Raw genomic sequence first — 24,388 nt, forward strand, 5'->3', positions numbered from 1 at the left:
AACTTCAACCTTTTAATTTCCTTAAGTACATTTACTTTCAAGTAAAAAATACTAGTGTATATTGTGGGTTGTGAAATATCGGTGTAGCACAGACTTGTAGATTAATGGAATGGGGTAGAGAACCCAGAATGGGGTAGAGAACCTAGAACCCAGAACTGATACTTGTGTTCAAATAACTTTTGAAACAAAGCACAAATTAATTTTATTCAGGAAAAGATGTCTTTTCAGCATACTATACAGGAATGTCTGGGCATCCAGATGCAAAAAAAAAAAAAAGGAAACGGCCTTTATATTCACCATTTACCTCATACATATACATAAAATTTAACTCAAAATAGATCATAGACCTTAATATATAATCTAAAAGATTCCACTATCATCTTTATGCCAGAGTTAGTGTTTGACATTCTTGAAAATATTTAACTAGAAGAAATTAGAGACAAATTTAGAATATTTATATCACTGAGGATGTGCCAGAGGTTTCGATTCCCAGTTGGTGAATAGTAATGATACCACTCAGATAGAAAATCTAAGAAGAGATTTAAAAAACAAACAAACAAAAAACCACTTGAGATCAGACTGGGACTCCTAAACTCAAAGGACTTTAAGTGGAAATAGCTGATAGATATAGTTGCGGAGGTGGGTAGAAATGGATTTTAGACATTTTGGCAGAAAGATAATAGTGGAAGCTTTGAAGGAATGGATTACATCACCAGTGGAAGAAAATAAGTTTTAAGAGAGTGATTTAGGCTCTTGGGGTTCACATTAAAGCATTTTGAGTGAATAGGGAATGATGAGTCAAAAAATAAAACTAAAGAAGTTCAGTTGTGAAAAAAAAATGGAGCACAAGCAGTGAGCTCCATTGAGATCTTCACAGATAGACACTATAATTTGATACAGACTGGGAATGTTACAGACCCGCTTCATGTTAGGTCAAGTGCATGATGCATAGCTGCCCAGTGTCAGGTAAACTCCTGGACTGTTAAATATTCATTCCAATGACAGCATATAGCAATATATATCTATGAAATAATTAAAGCACATCGAATACAAAATAAACAGGATTCTTTCCTGCTGCATACATTATTAAGAAAGCCATAATCACTTACTAATGTCATTAGTTGATTCTGTATTGCAGGTGGAATTGGACATTGTCTTGATGTTTTTTTCCCAAAGAGAATGAAATTCTAAATAGAACAGGACTTAGTTTAATATGTTGAGATTTCTAGTAAAAAGGTATTCTTAAATGAACATATTCTAACTTTTCCTCTATCATTCATACTCAGAAAAGTAGGAAGTTTTCTCCACTCATCCCTAGGAGAAGTAATTCTGAGTAGTTTAAACTTGTAGTAATTTTGTGTTTTGCTTCAAAAAATAGTTATATGGGAATATGTGTTTGAAAAAAAACATTTCATTTTGAAGATAGCATTATCTTTTCTTTATTTTCAAACAGGTAAACTGGATATTCCTTGGTTCTGAGTTTATTATTTTTACTGTATTGATAAGCTGATACATTAAATAAATTTTTATCATAATATTTAGAGATCTTTTCTTCTTGCATTTAATACAGTACAAGCTGATCCAGAAAAAGAATAATGTTGGTGCAGGCCAATGGTATAATGGATAACATGTCTATATATGGATCAGAAGAGGAAAAGGGATTCAGAACACTCAGGCAACTACTCAGACATGACCACACCTTTCCATTGACTTTACTTCCCTAGTTTCATCCAGTTGTAGGAACAACAATATATGGATGTGTTGGGTTTAAATGACTATATTAATCTCCTCAAACTGATTTATGTTGACTCTAAAACATACCAAGTCCATTGGTCTACTTTTAATAAATAGTGCTAATCTACAAAATTAATATTCTTCAAGGTCACAGAGATATTGCAATGGATTATTGAATAAAATCTAATACAATATAATCTACATATAGTACCCTGGTGATTCAGAGAATTTCCAAGCAGTCTAATATATTAGTCAGTATAGACACAAAGTAAAAAAAAAAAAACAGCTATTGTTGTTTTTAAGATTGTGATGCATTGTATTCAACTATCCAAAGAAAATCTGGATTGTATAATTGCAAGAATTTTCTGAATTATCTAAATCAACTCAAATAAGATTTAGATAAATGAAGTGGAATCTCTGCTTGTGCATGCATGGGAAGGAAACGATTACTAGTATTGTAGAAGATCTCATTGGGTATGAATAGATATTCTGCTACATAGTAATTATATGAATACTGTGGAGACTGGAGCTGTAGTAGCAGGAATTCAAAGAAGGCAAGCTGTTTTGTTCTAAAAATAAATCAAAAGAATTTATCGAAACTATCAACAGAGAAATAGTTTGGTTTAAGCTGAATGGGAGTAAATTCACAATTTTTACTATTAAATTCACATTGATGAATATATCCAGGATATGTGAATAATTATGCAAATAGCATGTTATTCCCCATTTTCCTGTAAATATACTGACTGGTTTGAATACTGTCTAGCCATATTTTTCCATCAGAACTTTTTTTTATATCTTCCACTCCCATTTGAACACTTAATTGCAAACATCATTGGACATTTCTTGTTCCTTTCCAATATAAATGGACCTTTTATTTTATGTTTTCTTATTCAAAATATTTTTCAGTCTATTATTACCATATATTCATTTTTCCATATTTCTTGTTTTCTTACGTTCTCAAAATAGATTCAATATAACTAATATATTAACAGAGTGTTTTAAATAGCCAATAAAATTTAGCAATGGTGGGCTGGGGTTATGGCTCAGTGGTAGAGGGCTTGCCGAACACGTGTGAGGTGCTGGGTTTGATCCTTAACACTACACACAAAAAATAAATGAATAAAGTCATTGTGCCCATCTACAACTAAAAGAAAAAAAATTAAAAATAGAAAAATAGCAATGGTTATGTCAGCATTGTAGGCACATTTGAGAAATGATGGATATTCAAAACATGTAGGGATTTGGAGTTAGGGAAGAAAGACAGGAACAGTTAGATAGAGCAGGTGATGAGGGGACTGGAATAAGAAAAACTACTGAATTTTTAGGCAACTTGGGAACTTATTCCATTTGTGCTAACATAAGCAATTTGTGGTAAAACAGATTATCACACTTAGTTTTTTAACTGATTAACAAAGAGGTTAACTTCAAGGTCCCTTCCAGCTTACAATTTTATGATCTATTGCAAAGAAGGAACTATGAAGATACAATACAGTCTTATTAGGCACTTGTTTTGCACAAGATTTAATGGAGTTTAATTGCTGACATTCACAACAAGAAGATTTAGAGATCATTTAGCAACCAGGAGTTAGACATGGCACTATTGACTGCATATTGAGAGTGCACAAAGAAATAATTACCTTGAGTTACAGCAATATTGAAGTCGGCATTATATATAAGGATGCTGCATTAAATGGTGAGAATATCAATTATTATCCAAAATAACGCTGCACATTATAGGGCCCCTTTCTAACAGATGACAAAGTATGACTCCATTAACAATGTGGGTCAATGCTTGACTTATGTCTGTACTCCTTCAACAGACTGTTAGGCCACATGCATGTTAAGTGTACTATAATACAGAGAATCAATTACTGCATCCTTCCATGTGTTACAGGGTGAAGCTCTTAAAACATTTCCTCAGGAAACTGCAAAGTATAGCTATAAAGTTCTTTACTGTTGGGAGGGTGTACTTACTAGGTGTTTACCACCAGCTTGTAAATTCTACCATGCCAGGTTTCACAGTAACCTTGTTAACATTGAGCATTACTGAAACCATTTGTTGGAGGAGACAGTTCAAGGGGTGGTAATTAGGAGTAAAAGGCAAATGTTTTCATAGGGAAGACTGTTATGTCATCTCTACTACTGAGATTTGTTCATGATATTTTAAAAAAGTTACTCAGTATTTTTAAGATACATCTTTCTCTCTTTAGCCTTTAACCTTGCTTAGAATAGTAAATGTACATAGTCTGATCACTTTCTTCTTAAGATGTGTTTGGAATGACTTGAAAGGTGCAGCAGGTAGATGTTGCTCAAATGATTATCCCCAGTGAAATTCATCTCCAAAGACAGGGTTTAGAGCCAAAAGAGAAGAGGCGGAGGAGACAGATGGTGTTTATAGTGCCTTTTAAACCTCAGAATTAACTTTAAAACAGGAGGACTGGAGGCCTTGGCAGCATCCCAACACCAAACCATTTTCCATTGATTGGTATGAATCATTTTCTCTCCTTGGTGCCTGTACTTTGTCTACCATCCACACCACTTAAGTACCAACAAATCTGCAATTGACCTTTCCATAGTTCTATACTGTGCTGCCTACCATGGTGTTTCTAATCCTTGTCAATTTCTTTCCAGACAGAGCTTTTTGTACATGCTTTCAAGGATCAGCTGGTGAGGAGTGCGCTTTTAGCACTCTATACAGCAAGGCCAGGAGGAATCCTTACGAAACCACCCTCTCCTAGGAGCAAAGCAGAGGAGAGCTGTCCCGAGGACCAACCCCCACGGATGAAAAGGCAGGACTCCATACCGCATCATTCAGACTATGACGAGGAAGAGTGGGTAAGTCTTTGCACATCGCTTGCCTCTCACTGTTCAAACCTGAGAAATAAAGGACACATGATAAGAGAGCTCTGTTTTTTATAAAAAAAAAAATATTAAGGAACAGTCATGATGCATATTGTGGAACAACAAGTCACACTTTACCTTAGGGGCAAGTTATATTTGGAAGTTATATTACTGATCAAATTAATGTGATATAGGAGTACATTGATTAGCAAATAAATCATATTTATAATCAAGACTATGCCATCAAAGCAAAGACATCATAATTACAAGACTCTATGATACTTTCCTCCTTTATTGCAAAGCTATATAAAAATATTGAAATTGTTTTTCAGAAGAAGTGTCAAAAATCATCCACATTACCATGACTGGGATGCAACAAGTATTTCAGTGTTGCAACCCAGTGTTTCACTTCTGGGCATACTTTTAAAAAATATATTCATATTTAAGTGATAGTGGACATAAAGATCTTTTAGACCCTTCTTGCTCATGATCTTATGATTGAAAAGAAGATATTGCTGCAGGTACTCTAAAATTTATATGCTCCAGATAAGCATTTGAAAAAAAAAGATATGTAATAAAGGTGAATAAATAAAAGAAGCAAAGTAGTGAGAAGAACTCCAGTAGAGTAGAATAGGACAGGAGGGACATGAAGAGGCAGGTGGCAGGAGAGAGATATGTTATTATGGAGTCAAAGCATATTAATTTTCCAAAAACCATCCAAAGTTGTATGCATAGTTGTACACACACACACACACACACACACAAAGAGAAACTCTGATTCATATGTTTAACAATGAGAAAAAAAAAAAACTGGGCCAACTATATTAGATGTGAAGCTATTGCCAGTCTAGAATTTAAGTGTTTAGGGAATGAACTATTTGAGCAGCCATGATCTCCCCAAAAAACTTGCTATCTGAGGGACTACAAAGTGATGCCTGCTCTTTCTCTGTAAAAAATTTCTATCACAGGAAACACAGAGCTTGGCTTCAAGAGGTAAATAAATGCTGAATAAATGTTGTTGCTGATTAAGATGGCGTTTCTCCTGCTGAAGCATTTTCAAAAGAGCAAATCTAATATTTCCCCCTTTTATCTGCACTTTCTTCAATTTATTCACAGCTCCAAGGCGTGCATACCTCTTAACCTCTCTGAAGTTCAATTTTCTCAACTATAAAAAGAAAATAGCACCTGTTCTGCTTACCTCTCAGGATGGTCGTGAAATAAATGGTTTACCTGTGCAGTGATGCTGTATTAACTGGATAGGTCCAGGAAAATGCATTGCATTCCTTCAACGTTATTATTATGTGTTTTTTTTTAAAAAAATGTGAATTATATAATCCTATTAGGAGAATCAAATCTGTCCTTTGAGAGAAGTGGGGAGATTGGGTACAGATCATAAAATGTGGATTGTGAATTTTAAACAGTTTGGGTAAATAGGTGAAACAAGTTATATCTCATTTAATTAAATAGAAAGTGTTAACCTTTTGAGATAAAAATTACCATTTTGTGTTAAATCAAGTGAGGATTTGGAAATTGGGTATGTTTTGTTTTTTCATTTTACCCTCCTTGTGATATGCAATCCCTCTCCCACACCCCAACTTCTTCCTTCTGCTCAAAATTGTTCCTCTTCTTCTTCTCTCCTTGTTTTCTTTTCTTTGGATGATTTTTGAGAATGTGAGTCTCCTAGGTATTTCAAATGGGAAGGTAAGTAATTCTGTGAGTAGAAGTTAATAATTCAAGAAAATACATATATATATATACATAAATATGCAACAGTGAAGCCCACTATTGGTTGCAATTATAGTGCATCAATAAAAAGTCATCTTAAATCAAAATAAAAAAAGGAAAGGGGATGAGGTGTAATTTTAGCAGGGGATTGCAATAGTTGCCTTATGGAGAGGTGGTTGGTGTGTCTGTGTGTGATTATTACTTATTTTCTTTTTAAATTGCTTTAGGCTTTTAGGAGTCAGAGAAGTGATTACTAATGGAGCAGGATACTTACAAGAGAAGGAAGAGACTCAGTTCATGGAGTCCTAGGCAAAAGTGCTCTTTTCTGCTGAGGCTGCAGGGACCATGTGAAGAAGGACTACGGTGAGGGGGGGTGGGTGGCTTTTATTCTGTCCACAGAAAGGACTCATGTGCTAAGAGAAGGTGATGAGAAGAACGGAAAGTGGAGAATGGGGAATTTCAAGTGTGCACCAAAGAAATGGGAGGTTGAGCTTATTAGCAACATTTGGAAAACTTGGGAAGAATCTCAGTGCTTGTCAAGAGTGAGCCTGGTCTACCTGGTAGTTGCTCCCCTCCCCCCCTTCTCTTGGGAATACTTGAGTATTTTTTTTTTCCCCTAGAGCTGGTACTAGGAAAAAAAATATCTTCCAGAGGAAAAAGTTTTCCTAATTTTTTTTTTTTTTTTTTTTTGCAGTTAATGACTGATTGACCAGTTTCTCTTGGTTTCCTTCAAAGGCAAAATGACCATAGAGTGATAATGAAGGTCCCGACCTTTTCTCTCTGTACCTTCCTTCATATCATTTCTGCATCTCTTTCAGAATCCAGTGTTTCTAGAAAGCATGTTGTCTAAATTAACCTCAATTACAGGAAACGCTTTCCCACTCCAAAAAGTTAATTCTAACTCTATCATCTTAGTATAATTTGCTTTATTTACAAACAATATTAAGTTTGATTGTTCTATAAGATTCTTACTGATTTCCATAGCAACCACTTTCTATTGAAAAAAAAAAAATGCCTTTGCCAAGGGATGGAAATCCCTTTTAAAAAGACAGAAACAATTTTGCCAGAGTCATAATCATTTCAGATTATTTTCAAAGTTTTATTCAACTTTGACACAATGAGTAAATCCAAAGAAACTGTAGCTAATTGAAAATTGGAGACTGTGCCATTAAATGAATTGGAGATAGAGCCTTGTGTGTATTTCTTTTTCTTAATTAGTTGTTAGAAAAGTTTCAGCACTGATTACAAATCTAGTCAACTTCTAGAAGTAGTTCAGTGTTTTAAATTAGTGTAACTGGGTTTCTGTGATATATGAAAATATTCTCTGGTTATGTTGGCTTAGGTTTGCACATAAGAGTACAGTAGTTCCCTTTTTGTAATTCTTCATTTTACATAATTTCTGTTCTTGGCTATAAAAATTTCCTAGCTTGAATAACTGCCTTTATTCTTGTAATAAATATTTTGGAATTGAGTTCATGTTAGTAAATGACTCTTGTGTCTTGTCCTGCTTATACATCTAACAACCTTTCTTTTCTGGTCAGGAAGAAGAATCATTGTTAACTAAATTGTTTGAGGCTTCTCTGTTGTTTTGTTGACGAAGTTGATGACATATGAATCTGGACAATAATTATCTAGTCAATATGGTAGAGATTGAAACTAAAATGAGTGCTTACAAAATGCTTGTTATTTGCTGAATTTTACTTAGTAAATGATTGAGTACTTTAAAGGTTTGTTTTCCTTAAAAAGTTAGTAAACAATTAAACCCCAAAGGATTATTTGGGATTCTATGACAATCTGTACCAGGAAATAGGCTCGCATAGTGTTCTTCATCTTCCAGCTGGTAAAAATGAAATATAACATTTATTTCTCTTCATCTCCACACCAGATGCTTCCAGCAGCTGGGATTCCAAGATTAGTTTGTCCAAAGTATGAAGGCATGTCATCCAACCAAACTATTAGGTTGACCCAGTTTTTGTGGCTTCTAGTAATTATGCTATTCTCTGCAACACTGTGATTTAATTTCAACATTACATTGATAGGCTTGGGGCTAAATCTTCCTATCCCTATTCAAATACATTGTTTAAAATATAATCTTCTGATCCTTTATATTCTGATTCATTCTAGCAAAGTGCACAACATTGAAAGCTATTCTTATTATTTAGTCATATCCCAAATGCATTTTTTAATGGAACTGTGTTTCTGTATTAGGCCACAGTTCAACATCTCAATTACCCAATTAATTCCCTCATTTATGTTGCAAACATGAATCAGGCAAACATGAATCAGATTGTGAATCTTAGTCTGCATTCCTTTTTGGGGGGATTGAATCCAGGGGTGCTTAACACTGAGCCACATCCCTAGACATTTTTCATATTTTATTTAGAGACAGGGTCTTGCTAAGTTGCTAAGGCTGGCTTTGAACTCAGGATCCTCCTGCCTCAGCCTCCCAAGATGCTGGGATTACAGGCATGTGCCACTGCACCTGTCTTAGCTCCATTCTTGAGCTAGGAGAACATTTTCTCTTTTTTATTACAGTAAATGTGTTCATCTCACATAAGGGCAATGGATAATCCACATCGACCTTTAATAATTTTTCAATAATTGTATCAAATTTAGAAAAGTAGCATAAACTCAGAGCAATACTTACATCAAACACCTTGTTAATAAAGTCCATATATTACCTGAACAAGCATGAGGCTTTTCTGTAATCACTTTCCCCTTCAGAAAGGACAGGGAGAATGAGGCCAGTAGTTCCCTATATGACAACTGAATGTAGTCTACCATCTATTTTCGTGATGGATGAGAAACATTCCTTGACTTCTCCAGTTCATTTCACCCTCAAGAAATGTGCTTGGAATACTTATCCCATATTAGATTCCAGAAAAAGGTGATTAAGCAAAGTTCATGACTGTCCATTAAAATGCACAAATGTTCTATTAAAGAAAAGAAACCCCAAATGAGATTTTTATGTGCATGCATATTCATGAAATCCTGCCTGTTTCTAGATTTCCCACATGCAGTTAATACTTTCACCTTCAGTTCACTGTTTTATAGCACTTAACACAGTGTTCATACTGTCTAGTTCAAGGATTTTGCAGTTAATGTAGGAACAGGTGAAAGGACAGATTTGTGGAACCAACAGCTCATCCTCCAAGTCCACCTGTGTTTTAATAGAGATATTTTATTCCAAAAAGGTGATGGTGAGTTTCCTGTGGTTTTAAGTTGAATGTCATTATCCCCCTTTGGATACTCTCCTGTCTCTTACAATACCTGGTTCAATGTATACATTTTGATAACTGCACAAATTTGCATATAAATACTTTTGAAATGTATAATCACATTCAAAATAAGCACCCTCAAACTTTAATATATATTATTGCAAATAATGAAATATTATTTCTCAATAGAAATCTTTGAAATTCCAAATTTGGTGACTAAGTAAAGGAAATGCTGAGGAATATATAGAGAGATTATTGACTGGATATATTAGGATACATTCAGTTAAAAAATCAATTTTTGACATTACCTAGGTCAACCAGTTGTGCTTGTACATGATGATGTGCAGATAACATTTTATTATCAATTTAAAATTAAAAGCTTCAGTTGATCAGTGGGATTTTCCCACTTGTTATTAAACAAATGTTCACTAAAATAAAACCTTCAGTATGATGCAGCATTTATTAGGGTCTATTCAGTCATTCAGAGAAGGAACTTGGTTCCAACTTCAATTTGAGGATGCACATAATAAAAACTTCTTATGGTTGTTTCATAATATAATATGCTTCTAAAGAGCATATTAATCAGTCAACAGATACTAAGTATAAATTGTATGCTACAACATATAGGTGCTTCATTGGAACCTGAACTTAATAGCAATATGAAATTTAAGTGAGATGAGTAGCAGTCATAAAACAAGCAAACATTGAAATGTATTTCAAGACTCCATATGGTGAAATGATCAATATTAAAATGTCAAAAACATTCAGAGAGGTTACCTGAGAGTTGGAAAGGATGAAGGAACCATCCTTTCCCTTCCTTCTCTCTTTCATTTATTGATTTATTTATTCTCATCTTATTTATATCCTGGTGAGTGAGTAGTAGAACCTGAAAATAAAAGGATGAATGGATAATCCTTCTCCTCATAGAGTCCATTCTTTATTAGAAATAAATGGCATAAAGAGCATGTTATGCAGAGAGAGAGTAACATGAATAATTCATGGACATGGGTGAGCCTTGAACAGAAATGAATTTAGATTGATAGAAATAAGGGAGAAGTTATTCTAGGCTTAAAAATTAGCCTGTCATGACACAAATATTAGTTTCTCTCAAGTTTTGATCTTTAGCACTGAGCAGACATATAGCAAATGCCTAGTAAATATGGGTTGATCTAATTTAAGAGCATGTCTTTAGGGCAGCAAGAGATCTGATCTGAATGAAGTTTTCATTTTGAAGACTAAGGAGAAATAGGAATTATCGAATTTTATGCTATGAGGTGCCTCTTGGCTGAGAGAAGAATGTGATAGCAGCTGCAGAATTAAGACTACTTTTGACCAGGAGTGATAAAATAGACATGGCGATCAATGAAGGTGAACATGGCATTCATGCATAGACCTGACAGTGTGAAGCTAACAATGTAGGTCTGAGCAGGATCCAAACCAGGGGCTCACGGGGAGGTCACCTCTGGACAAACAGTAGCTAACTATCCGAGTCCATTTGTGTGACTAAGGACTGAATGTCAGAATAAGAGGAGTAGATTTGAACTGAGTGTGAAGTGAAGGTCAAGGCTTTAAACATGAGCAACTAAGTGAAATCAAAGCAGAAAAATGAATAGGAAGTAAATATTGGCAAAGATCATTTAATTCTGATAGATCTCAGAAGTCCATGTTAAGTAGATGTGTGTGTGTATGTTTATGTGTGTGTGTTTTGAGTGCTATGTAGCTTGGAACATCCATGTACTAACTGGACCATAGAATATTTAACATGCAACTTCTTTTACCTACCTGGCTTGATAAAGTTAGGGTTCATAGAGAAGAGCTATCAAGATGTTAAAGGAATAAAGGTTTGCAGCGTTAAGGAACTTGGCCAGTATAGAACAAATTGCTCTCATTCAGCTCAAGGATAAACTGAAGCTCCTTTATAAAGATGGGATCAGCTTTGTTAATTCACTGACTATTTCTAATCAAAGACCTCTAAAATTGATAATGACAAGTGGGAAATTATTCATGGAAATACATGTCTGACAGGGCTATTGTGGCTCTCCATATCAGCTCTGGTTGCATCTTCACATACTTGCTAATCAAAATTTGGCCTTAGAAAAGTTGATCAGCTAAGCATTACTGAAATTTCCTTTTGAAGTTAACTGCTGATCCAAAGCACTCAGGATTTCTCTTGAATACCACCAAGTTCATAAACATGTGACATGCTGAGTAAGCACTATGACCCCTATCCTAACCAACTCTGCCAACTGTCAGGGCCCCCTGGCTACTTACTGATGCATCCATCAAATTTTTGCAGGTGTGTCCTTGGACTTGACCTTTATATTCACTTAGATCCTAACCAGGAAATAAATTATGGCCTAGACCACACCTGACTTAGAATGGAATAAACATTGCAACTAGTTCCTCACTCATTTTGTAACCTCAGTAATCAGAAAAGGTTTACAGCCACTTCACCTTTCCAAGGAGGTGATATGAAAGTTCCATTAAGGTTAAAAACATTGATTAAAATTAAGCCTCCACGATAAAGGTTACACTGGGACCCACTAACGTTCCATTGCTCCTTAGCACAGCCAGAGGCCCAGCAGGGTATTGGCTGCTATTTCTGGGGAAAGGCCCATCAATCTTGTGTGTGTTGTGTGTGTGTGTGTGTGTGATAGGTAGTGGTCATTTTTAACCCTCTCATGGGGAAGAAGAACTAAACAGGATGGGGAGGCTATTCCTACTTCCTCAGGCTAAAGAGAAGGTGGAGGTCTAGAGGTTCCTTATTCTGCAGCCAGGCTCCTGGGCTCCCATTGTCTTCTCCCTAACCAGCCTTCTTCAGCATGGGGGCTGCCTCACTGAGTAGACCCAACAATTCAATCAAGAAGAATTTGAGCTGGCCTTGTGAGTAATAGTCATCAGAACGAGAAGGTGTAATTGCTGGTTATTGTCCTTTGTGCATGTTTTCACAGAGATGTAAAGAAACTGGCTTGCTTGAAAAAAACTCAGATATTCAAGATTCCCCTTTAAGCATCTTGCCCACCTATCTTTGATATCCTATTTTCAAAGTAATGGACCACCTTATACTCAAGGCTCTTCGTTAACTGAGTTATTATCTTTCCTCCTGTAACTTTTAATCTTTTTTCTGTTCCAGTCACTTGAATGGACTTGAGGCCTTGATCCTCTGTAAATGTTGGCCATTTATATTCCTTGACTCAGGCTGATGGTCCCTGAAGCCACGGTAGCCCAGTAGGCACTGCTCCATCCCTGTTACTGGGACACTCTTGGACTCACACTTATGGGTACATCTGACCAGTGTGTTCATATTGTAGAGTCATTGTTAAGTCTAGGATCTGCTGGTAGACTCATTTTCAAGTCTCAGATAACTTATCCTCATCTTACTCCTGCAAAATGACACTCCCATCTATCTGACTTTCCTGGCCCCTCCTTCTGACTCTTCCAGCGAGAGAATCAAGTCTTCAGAGCCCAAAAGTTTGTATTTCTAGAACATTTCTAACATTTTAGTGTTGAAAATAGTTATTCTACATCTTTGACCCAAAGTCTCTTCATTTCCCTAAAGACTAAGTCAATAATATTAAGCTCATTTGGCAGTTTTTGAAGGTTAAATTAGCCAATGTGCATATGTCAAATGAATATAGATACCAGCTCTTCTTCTCTGAAGTGGAGTCACCCCATTCCTCCTCCTTCTTGCTTCCTCCCTCCTTCTGTGCCTTTTTCCCTTCCTTTCTTCCAACAAAAGTCACAGAGAACCAGGCCCTTTGTCTACAGTGTGAATAGAACTCTCAAATCGTTCACAGTCCAGCCTGAGAGACAAAGGCACAAATCAATAACTTTAATCTACTCTGTAGAGGCCATTAAAGAGAAGGAGGCAGTGTACCAAAGCTGAGTTCTCTCACCATCTCTTTTCCAAAGATAAAGAATAGGGTGAGTCTGCCAGTATACAGGTGTGAATGTCACATTATCTTTTAATGTTCTTTATGTGCGGGCTCTTCAGAACATCATTAAGAGCAGTTGATCCATCCTTGATATTGTTCTCCATCAGGAAGGCAGCATGAAACATTACTTTTGGTATTTGTTCAAAATATAAAGTTCCTTTCAACACTGGCAAAAGAAAGAGCATTGAAAACATATCTCATGTACAAAGCTAACCTGGAAAACTGAGGAGAATCTCCTCCCCCTTTTCTCTCCCAAGTAAGCGTTTTTGTTCCCAGGATTAGCTAGACTGGTGCTGGATTTTTCAATTGAACCACCTTAAAGATGCAGTTGGTAGTTGGTAGTTGGTAGTTGGTAGTCATTCAGTCGTATTCTGAATAAAGGTCAAGTTGGCTATTGGGTTTGGAATGTGAGAGCCCAATGTGAGTGATACCTGGCCCTCAGGCTGCCTGCCCTTCCTCCCCCACCTCTCCTGCACAGGTGAGCTTCCTTGGCCCCCCTGGTTCCTGGCTCAGAGGTACCTCCCTTCATCTTGTCAGACAGTAGGAAGAGGGTGATGTACTCCACAGGGTCTTCATTTTCTTGAAGAGAAGTGCTTTCAGTTTTGGGAGGAAAGATCTCCTTTCAAGGGAAGGATTTTTATAATCGTTTGTGATTCATAGCATACTTCCCATTCAGGATTATATGTTGAGGGAAAGAAACTTGACTCATTTAGGGAAGCCCATAAAGCTGGATAAAATTGTGTAAAAATGTAATAATTTTTTCCAAACACTTTTCTAGAAATCATGCTGTGATACTTGGTTCCTACCACAGCATGGTGAGGCAGGTGGAGCAGGAATTATCTTACCAAATTATAGAGGAGAAAACTCTGGTTCCCCAGAGATGAAGTGCTTGCTCCAAAGTCTCCTAGTAGCATCTCCCATGAGGACCTCAGAATTACCTTTTCTAACTTTCCTTTGCTTTTCTAAAACCCCCCATTACTTCCTCAGCTCAACTGTGTGACTACCCAGACCTACATTTGGTTTAATATGATTGAATTATTCATCTAACTTAGTCATTACACGAGACAAGCATCAAATAATGTAAATTCCACTAAGTTCTCTCTCCATAGATTTATCCTCTCCCAAATTAGTTTACTTATTTACAAACTAGCGAAATTAACTTAGGTGATAAATATACATTTTGGGGGAGAATATACAAACTACCAACGACATACTATATTTGAGTTTGTCTTTATATTTAATGATACTCCAGGTGCCTAAAATAGCTCTAGGACAGAGAAGGTGCTCACTGAAAGATTACTCTGTGGCATAATGCTGGGAAAGGACCAGAAATCCATTTGGATCTTTAATCTGGAGATAGGGATAGGGGAGTCAGTGCCTTCATCTAATTCAAGTGCAAAGAACAGTGAGGAAGGAAGCCAGGAGTGATAGACTTCCATCTGGATAACTATGTTTAAAATGTCTGTTTAAAAAAAAAAATTCATGGGGACAAACATAGTGGCACACACCTGTAATCCTGGAGCTTGGGAGGCTGAGGCAGGAAGACCCCAAGTTCAAATGTAGCCTCAGCAATTTAGCAAGGCCCTAAGCAACTTGGTGAGAACTTGTCTCAAAAAATAAAGAAGGGCTAGGGACGTGTCTCAGTGGTTAAGCACTGGGGTCCATCTTTGGTCTCCAAAAATAATAAATAAATAAGTTAATGCAATTTTTATGAATCAAAGAATTCAGTTTGGTGGATCACCCTAAACAAATATGGGTACTAATCTGAAGATTAGTGACCCAGAGACTTCTTGGTAATGTGAGACACTTCCTAGGAAGTAAATCACACCAAATGACTTAGAGGTTTTGAGACTTGATGTGGTCAGAAGCATATGATAAGCTTGTCAAAATTTTAATTTATATGGCTGGGGCTGCAGCTCGGTTGATAGAGTGCTTGCCTGGTACATGTGAGGCACTGGGTTCGATCCTCAGCACTACAAAAAAATAAAATAAAAGTACTGTGTCCATCTACTATAAAAATATTAAAATTTTTTGTTTTAATTTACACTGATTTGTCCCCAGTGGTTCTGATGGACTCTGTAGATCCCAGGGATCTGCTTATTAATCTACTAGGCCATTCTGTTAGAGGTGGTCTGAAGGCCAGCCACACTTTCAGGATTTTGTGGTATCTAGAGTAGTCAAATTCATAGTTACACGAAACTATGATGGTTGCCAGGGATGGGGAATTCATGTCTGAGTGGTGCAGAATTTTAGTTTATGCAAATGAAAATATCTGATAAAGGATAAGAGGTCATGGTTACACAAAAATGTGATTATAATTAATGGTAGTGAACTATATACATAAAAATGGTTAAAATAGCAATTCTCCAATTATCTATGAGGTACCACCACTTTTTAAAACAGGATTTGTAATGCAAGAGCTAGCTATTCTTTAAAAATACTGCTGTATCTTTGCTGTATCTTTCTAAGTGTTGATAAAGATAACAGGTATCTCTAGTTTCAACTGTCATAATTTGTAGTCAGTGACGGATTAATATTTTATAAGTTCATCATCTCTTTATGACAGAGCAAAAATAATGGACTCACTAAAAGAGATTGAGGAAAACTTTATTTGGGCTTTATTCAGAGAAAACGGATTTCTTGTATATCCACAGTCTGACCTAATGAATGAGAGAATCTCAGCGAGTTCCTCCACCTGCCTCACTGCTTCTCTAAACTGGATGCACCTGATTTTGCCTTGTCTTGTTCTTGCAATCAAAGCATGTAGTGATACTCATGCTCTTTTCAGGATAGGGTGTGGGCCAACGTGGGGAAGAGCCTGAACTGCATTATTGCTATGGTAGATAAACTGATTGAGAGAGATGGCGGTAGCGAAGGCTGCAGCGGAGGCAGCAAAGATGGAGAAAAGGACCCTTCGCTAGTGGACTCCATCACATCTCACCCAAGGGGTAAGGAATCCTTTTTTTTTCCCCCTCCCAATTATTGACTGAGTAAATCCAATGAAAGAATCATGATGAAATGAGATAGAAAAGGAGAAGTCAACAGTGCCTTTCCTGAAAGTGCTGGTAGCAGACTTCCACTGCTTTGACTTGGAGGATAGAAGACTATCAAAATGGATCCTAGTTGTGTTTTCAGAATTGCTTGCAAGGCCTATTTTTTTTTTCTTTTGCTACAAAGAACAGTGCTTTCTCTTGAAGGGTCTGAAAGAGTTTAATCTACTTTCACACATTCTCCCGAAATTTTAATAGAAAGAAAAAACAAAGATTGCTTTTAATTCTTACAAATTTGAGGGATACCAGGACACAGTTATTTCTCACAGTTCTTGAACAGAATGCAGTGTGATAGATGTTTTTTGCCGTATTTTTTTTTTTTTTTTTTGGTACTGGGATTGAACCAGGGACACTTTGCCACTGAGCTATATTCCCAATCCCTTTTCCTTTTTTATTTTTGATTTTGTTTTGAGGAAGGATCTTGCTAAATTGCTTAGGGCTTTCTCAAGTTCCCGAGGCTTGCCTTGAACTTGTGATCTTCCTGCCTCAGTCTCCTGAGTCGCTATGACAATGGGTGTGCACCACCATAAGAAGCCCTGAGGGATTTTTTTTTTTTTTGTGACCATATCAGAAGGTTTGAATCTGAAAACTGTGTTTCTGCATTATTCCAAAAAACATGTCATAACAATAGATTTCCACACAAACACATGCATACACATGTGAAAAAAAGAAAGGAGAGGGTGAGATTTTCAAATGCATGTCATATTCACAGGTTGACTAGCAAATCTTATAGAATGTCAACTGTAGTTGTATCCCCATAAATAGCTTTTATGATTATTTTTGTTAATTTTATTAATCCATACAAAAATATTTCTTTATGGTAGTAGGAACTGATATTAGATTTGACTTAACCTTTTTTGCTAAGTATCTTGTTTTGGAGAGAATAAACACTATTTGTCTACCTACTGAAATTTGTTCTTTATTTACTTTAGGAAAATGAGTCCTCAGAAGGTATAGATGTCTATAAGATTAAATTTGTGTTTTCCAATTTGTCTTCCCGATTTCCATTACTGACATTTTCATCAGGAGTTTAATTATGTAAAACATCCATCTCTCATTACTTGATTAACAGCAGACCCTTTTCTTAATCACATTTGTAAACCACAGCTTTCCAATATCGCCTTATTAAAGATGGTCCCTCTTCCTCTATTACACACTCACACAACTGAAAAGTCTACAGAGGATTGTGTTTGTATGATGATTGTATTTGGTATTCTTCATATTCATACTTAATTGGTCTCACTGTATATGGGGCTTTTCTTGTTTAATAATATCACTTTGATTAGCTAATGAATCTACAGTTCTATAACTTCACATGAATCAAAATGAAAGCTTGTCATAGCTATATCATAAAGAAATAGTGTACTTCAATTTTCTTTAATTGAACATATATTGACTATGAACTGTGAGCCAGACACTCTTGTGCGCAGGCAAATCAGGTAAGTGAGCAGAATTAAAAAATGAAGAGACTTATTTTATCCATAGATTGGTTTCCTAGACATAATATTTTTAGCAGAAATAAAGGATAACAGCTATTGCCACATTTTTTGTTTGGTGTTCCCCAGATGGCTCTTGAAAAAGAGAAATATTCTAATATTTGAAATGCCATACTTTATCTACATCTTATGTTTAGAAGATTGTACATGTATGATACAAATTATATTTTTAAAAAATAAAAAATATTTTGTAGGCAAATCAGCCATAAGATTAAATGAACTGATTTTATTTGAATGTGAAGCAATGAATACACACCTTCTAAGACCAGACAGTACTTGCTGCAAATATAGAAATCACAACCAGATCATTGGTGTGGATAGTTAGAGTCAAACTATAACATACTGTGTTCTAATTTATTTTAAGTGTCTTATTTTTATTTTGTTACATATATTTATTTCACCCATTGTCCATTTTTCATTATGTTATAAAATTTTAGATGTCATTATTTAAACGTATAAGATAAAATATTAATTTTGCATGAAATTATTTAACATAGTATACATTATTAAATTATTCACTGAAACATTAAAATTTTGCATGCTATATAGTTACATACAGAGTGCTTATTCTAGAGAGAAAATTGACACATAAAAAATGCTTAATGTATATAAATATTTTACAAATGAATGTGCTAAAGTATATATACATTCTATAGATACATCCTATAGATGCAGTAGCATCTTATTATAGATGTTTGGATTCAACTGATATATATATTTGGATTCAACTGATGAGTTCACTTAATTAATAAAAACATTGAAATTTCAAATATTAATTTAATACATATTATGTATATCATATTTCATTAGAAAATTGTATCTGTATGATAAAAAATAACACTTTAGAAAGTAAAATTATTTGGTAGAAAAATGATCTATAAGAGTCGATGAATCTTTTTTTTATTCATATGTGAGACATTGTGTGGACATATTCCAAAACAAGATAAAGTTAATAATTTATACCCTTCCTCTTATTTGGGTGGGGGGGGTGAGACTTTTGTTTCTACCTAACTTTTTTCACATAAAGCAATGCAGTAGAGAAATATATGGCGGCCTTTTAAGCTATCGTAAACAAATGAAGAAAGTCATGTATTTGCCTGTATTATGGCCCAAACTATTTCTATTTAAAATATTTGAGGTATGCATTCCCTGTTGCCAATTACCTGTATTTTACAAATTTTGTACATGAAAGTGAAAACTTGGAAAATTTGTAAACAAAATCCAATACCATCATGCATGTTTTTTTTTTCTTATTTCAATGTGACTTTACCATTTTGAACATTTCCTGTGTTAATACATCCACATACTCACAGTCACACACACAAATACACAACGTTCACACTCATGTGTATTTTAACCAAATTGAAGCACACATTATAAATACAGATGTTGAGTGTTTTGTATATTAATATTTTCTCAGACATTTTGTGGAATTTTAATAATTGTAAACTAACTCACCTCCAGGCAAACCACCATTTCAGGTATTCATTTATTATAATAATGCTGGAATTAATGGATTAACGCACAAGCAATTTTGAATATATAAATCTTCATGTTTCAAGTATTGTCTTTTACATTAGATTGCTAGAAGTCCCTGTTCATTTATTTAGCTTATCTACTTAATTATGTATTCATGGATACAACTTATCTATTTCTATCAATGTGAGATCATAAAAATGTTCTATATCCTATGGTTTGTAATCTATTATTAGTATTTATCTTGACTCAAATTGTTCCAGATTTAGCCTCGGGAGCTCTGTGCTTCTGTGTCCTTTTGATGATTTGCTCTCTCCCACTGTTTAGTCCTTCACTTTCAGTCTTCATTCTTCCTTCACTTTCTCACTTTCTTTACTCCCTGCCTTATCATAAGTGCTCCAGGCTCATCTTGCATTTCTGAGTTCCAGGTCCACCCACTTTCCAGGGAACCCTAGTTTCTTTCAATGGAGAATAGCAGTTAGAAACCCGAACCCGAGCGTGTAGGCATTTGTTACTCATCTTCCCAGCCTTAAATAGTTTCACGGACTTCATGCTATTTGGGGTGAAAGTTACCGTAACTTCTGCTTTTCTGTGAAGTTGACATTGTATGACTTATTGCTGTATTTCAAAATATTGTTCTTATGATACAGTCTATTTCTTTAATACTATCATATGTATCCTCATCCCCTTGCTATGGTGGAAAATCCTTCCTGCTTTCCCTTGTTTACAATTAATTAGTGAACTGATGGAGTGATTTGAGTCATCTGGTATTTATTATAATAGATGATGTGATAAGGGATAAATATTGTTAGGTATTTATTTATTTATTTATGATGATGATGATGATGATGATGTGGTGTGTGTGTGTGTGTTTTACTAGGGATTGAATCCAGGAATACTCTACCACTGAGCTACATCACTAGACCTTTTCACTTCTTTTTATTTCATCATGAGACAGGGCCTCCATAAATTGGCAAGGCTGACCTTGAACTTGCAATCCTCCTGCCTCAGCGTCTGGGGTCACTGGGATTGCAAGCATGCACCATAGAACCTGGCATATTAGGCATTTTTGCACCATCATTTATTAAGGAGTCTTCATATTGTATCATTTCTTGTTTTTATTTCCTTTACAGATTAAGTTCTGCAAGAAATTCTAATAAATTTCTTGAATTTTATGTTATATACAGTTATACTATCTTTTGTATTGGAATGTATTTCTAAATCTTATAGGGTAAATCAAACTTATACTAGTTTTTCTTTCTTCAAACCCTCCGTTATTTTTATGTTTTAGCTGTATTTGTGTTTGTTTTGCTGTTTTATATTTTACATGGCTACACGGTGGTCTTGTGAATTATCACCATGTTTATCCATTTTCTTATGCTCCTCTTTGACCTATAAATATTTCTCATCAGGTTGTAGGTTTTTCTTATTACAGTATATTAATTTAATAGTATTTTAAATTTGTAGTTTGAAGGATTTCTGCTTGTTTATTTTGGAACCAGAATGTTATGATATATCTTTTGCTTGCTTAATAAATTTCTTTTCAGCATGAATACATATAGAGAGAAGTAAAACTTTCCCGACTGTTTTGAACACAAATAATAGAATAGCCATTCCAAACATCTATAGCATGTGTGTGCCTAGTGAACACAGATTGTTCTTATATTTTCAATACATATAAACACATTTATGGGCATCTGTTGTATGTGTAGAATCAGTTGCCTTAAATTTCATGATAAATCAAGAACTCAAAGATTAAATCCGAGAATATTAAAATCTTAGATTTGATGGGGTCTTAAAGACCATGTAATGAGACCTCCTAAATTATGTTAAGAAGCTTGCCCAGAATATCTCTGCCAGTTTTCACCTAGCCTCTAATGCGCATCTCCAGTCTTGAAACCATTTTTATTTTTTTAGGCAGCAAGCTTCAGACATTGATCCAATTATGTTTTCTTTAATTTCTCCCACTGAACCAAATGTAATCCTTTGCAATAAACAGGAGAAACTTACTTTTCTTTTCCCAAATTAAGCCTAACTCATATTGTGTCCTTTTTGAATTCTCAATATCTGTGAGATTTTTCAAAGAAATAGACTCAAAATGCGTCCAGTAGTTGCTTTTCTCAGATCCTTTATAGTTTGAGAAGTCCCCAGAATTAAACCCAGTGGCCTAATAACTACAGAGCAACTCAGGAAGTCCACCTCCCTACTTTAGCTACTATTGATATTATGATACCTAAGCTCTCATTAGCTTTTGGAAAACCGCGTTTTAGTAGTAATTCTGTTGGTGTCCATAATTCTGCTAAACTTGACTCATCCCGCTCATCCTTCATTATCAAACAACATATAAGCACCACTCTACACTGGACTTTGTGAAATATTAGTGGCACAAGGAGATTAAGACAGCTTATCTCAATTCTGCTGAAGAGATGGATGTCTAAACCCATGACTACAGTATAAAACACTTTTGAGTACACTTTAATAAATACCTGTTTCTTTCATCCATCATTTCTACTGTCCTACTCAGGCTTATTTCATTCACATTTTATACACATTTCCTGTCCATTCATAAAAGTAATAGATAAAAATGATGGGAAAACAGAGCTAATACAGGTCCTTGAGGCACCACATGAAAAAGAACTATGTGCATTCAAATGCACTTGTTAATCCCTGCCCTTCGGGTATGTGTGTTCAGTCAGCTGTGTATGCAGCCATCGCTGCTATTGCATGGCCTGCATTTCTCCATCTTTCATAAGCATATCATGATCTGTTCTGTGAAAGGCCAAATACCTTATGCCATTCAATTCTTCTTCCTAATCTACCCAGCTGTAAGCCCTGTCAGAAAGGAGATGAAACTCCAGTGACATAATTTTCATTTATGAGCTCATGTTGGCTTCAAGTCGTCACTATTTTCTCTCTCAAAGGAGGTAAATGTCCATGCAGATCACAGAATTAATTCACTTATCACTGCTTAGAATTCACTTCTAGTTCCTTGGTACTAATAATGTTCCTTACCACTTCATAATTCTCTTTTAACTTGCAAAGCACATTCCACATTCCCTCTGGGATCTGAGATTTCACTATATTTACCACATCTTTTAATTTTATTCTGGCTGACTCCAGTTAACGCAGTTGTCTGACAACTACCAGGGATTTGGCAGTAATATATCAATAGTCATCAAGAGCTTATGAATGCCAAAGATTAGTCATTTGAAAAATGCAAGATAGGGAAAAATTGAAAGTTTAAGCAAATCACTCCTCTGTTCCATATTTCATCTTTGATTGCACAGATGAGCTTTTTGTCTAACATACTTGAAATAATTAAAGGATAGATTTATATATCACAATATATATTTATATATTTCAAGCATTAAACATCATGGAAGACACACACTATTTTTTTTCTAAGTTTGAAAAGGAAGATGAAGATCCTTTCCTTCATTCAATAAAGTGTTGTCCAGCATCTACCCTATTTCATGTACTGTATTCATAAACATTCAACCATAGCCCTGTTCATGCAGTCTCCTGTGTGAGCAAGTTGTATTTGAAAGGAATTATCCAAGTTAAATGTCTTGTAAAGGTAGATAAGATATTGATAAGATAAAGGATTTAGGATAGTAAGTATACATTTGAGAGGCATCAACATGTAGGCAGAATAAACTGAATAAAATATAAAGAGAATAGGAAACTATGAGCAAAATTCATAAAAAAAGAGCCCCAGGTTTGGGGATCACCCCAGTTCATGTGTGGGAAGCACCAAGGGATGAAAGTCAAGTGCAGTTTGGATATCACAAAAGGGTATAAAAAGAGCTATAATAATTGTATTTACAGCTCACACTTGCTGTGCTCACATTTGTGTGACAAAACACTTTTCTAAGACTTCTCTCCCTTCCTCCTTTCTCATGACCCACCTGGAGGAGGTTCTGTTTTTATCCTTATTTTATAGAAAAGGAAGTTGAATACTGTGTCTGAAAGCACAGAGCTGGTAGGCATCTCAATATGGATTTTAATTCACATAGAGTGATTCCTGATAGAATTTATCAAAAAGAACCCAAGTCCTCATATGTCCATTGGGAAAAGGAGTGCTTAAATTTAAAGAGCAGTTTTGCCTATGAATTGGCTTGTCTTTATTTTTGCCCTTGATATTTTAATGGACTTACTTTCTCAGTCACCTCTGATGCTTCACTTGTTTGCTTAATTTTCTTACTTCTGATAAGCACTCAAATTCCTTTACCCTGGCTTCACCATGCCTTGACTTCTTCTGCTAATTCATCTTGCCTCCTCCATGTTCATGCTCCGTCACATTGAGCTGTGTAGATCTCACCTTGTGCTTCTTACTCCTAGACCTTCAAAAGTTGCCCTTCTCCACCTCCCTCAAGCCCGAACCTCACATCCTTGTGGCCCCTTCCCTCAGCTGGCTCTGTGGGACCAATGTTGTTGCTCATGACCTCTTGCTCACTAGAACTGTTTGCTCTGGGCATAATGCTCTGAGTTACCATGTTGAAAATTCTAGTAATTCTATCTTTGCATTTGTGTTTTGTTGTCAGTCAAGCCAGGACCTGGGAGTTGAAGCTTTGACTCACATACATTTCTACCACTCCTCATAATTGGAGGGATTCTCCAATGTCTGCCCTGTCCCCCCATCCCCATTCCAGCCAATGACTGCTTCTCATTCCCACTAACCATGGAGCCTAGGAATGGTACTGGAGAGCCAGGATCAGACTGGAGCTCTTTGAGGCTCTGAACTCACATATGCCCATGAACAAGGCAATGTGATATGAAAGAGTAAGTTAAAATCACCAACCACCATGGCAGGTTGGTAGTTATATCACTGAGAAAGGAAAAGCCTTTTTTACTGCCTTTTGAATAGAATTCTGCACTTTCATTTTTCACTGAATTCTTCTGATTGTGTA

The 24,388-nt window shown here is 35.6% G+C and overlaps 1 protein-coding gene across 4 annotated transcripts in view; it reads left to right on the plus strand.

The window, feature by feature from the left end:
- Inpp4b (inositol polyphosphate-4-phosphatase type II B) overlaps positions 1-24,388 on the plus strand; it is a 372,392-nt gene that overhangs the window by 235,473 nt on the left and 112,531 nt on the right. For all 4 annotated transcript variants that reach the window (XM_071614653.1, XM_027926549.2, XM_071614654.1 and 1 more), the window contains 2 exons: positions 4,369-4,572; positions 16,245-16,404. In XM_071614653.1, the coding sequence (XP_071470754.1) occupies positions 4,369-4,572; positions 16,245-16,404 (364 nt within the window). The remainder of the gene's footprint in view (positions 1-4,368; positions 4,573-16,244; positions 16,405-24,388) is intronic.

The sequence above is a fragment of the Marmota flaviventris genome, chromosome 7 (assembly GCF_047511675.1).
Source record: "Marmota flaviventris isolate mMarFla1 chromosome 7, mMarFla1.hap1, whole genome shotgun sequence".
NCBI classification, from domain to species: domain Eukaryota; kingdom Metazoa; phylum Chordata; class Mammalia; order Rodentia; family Sciuridae; genus Marmota; species Marmota flaviventris.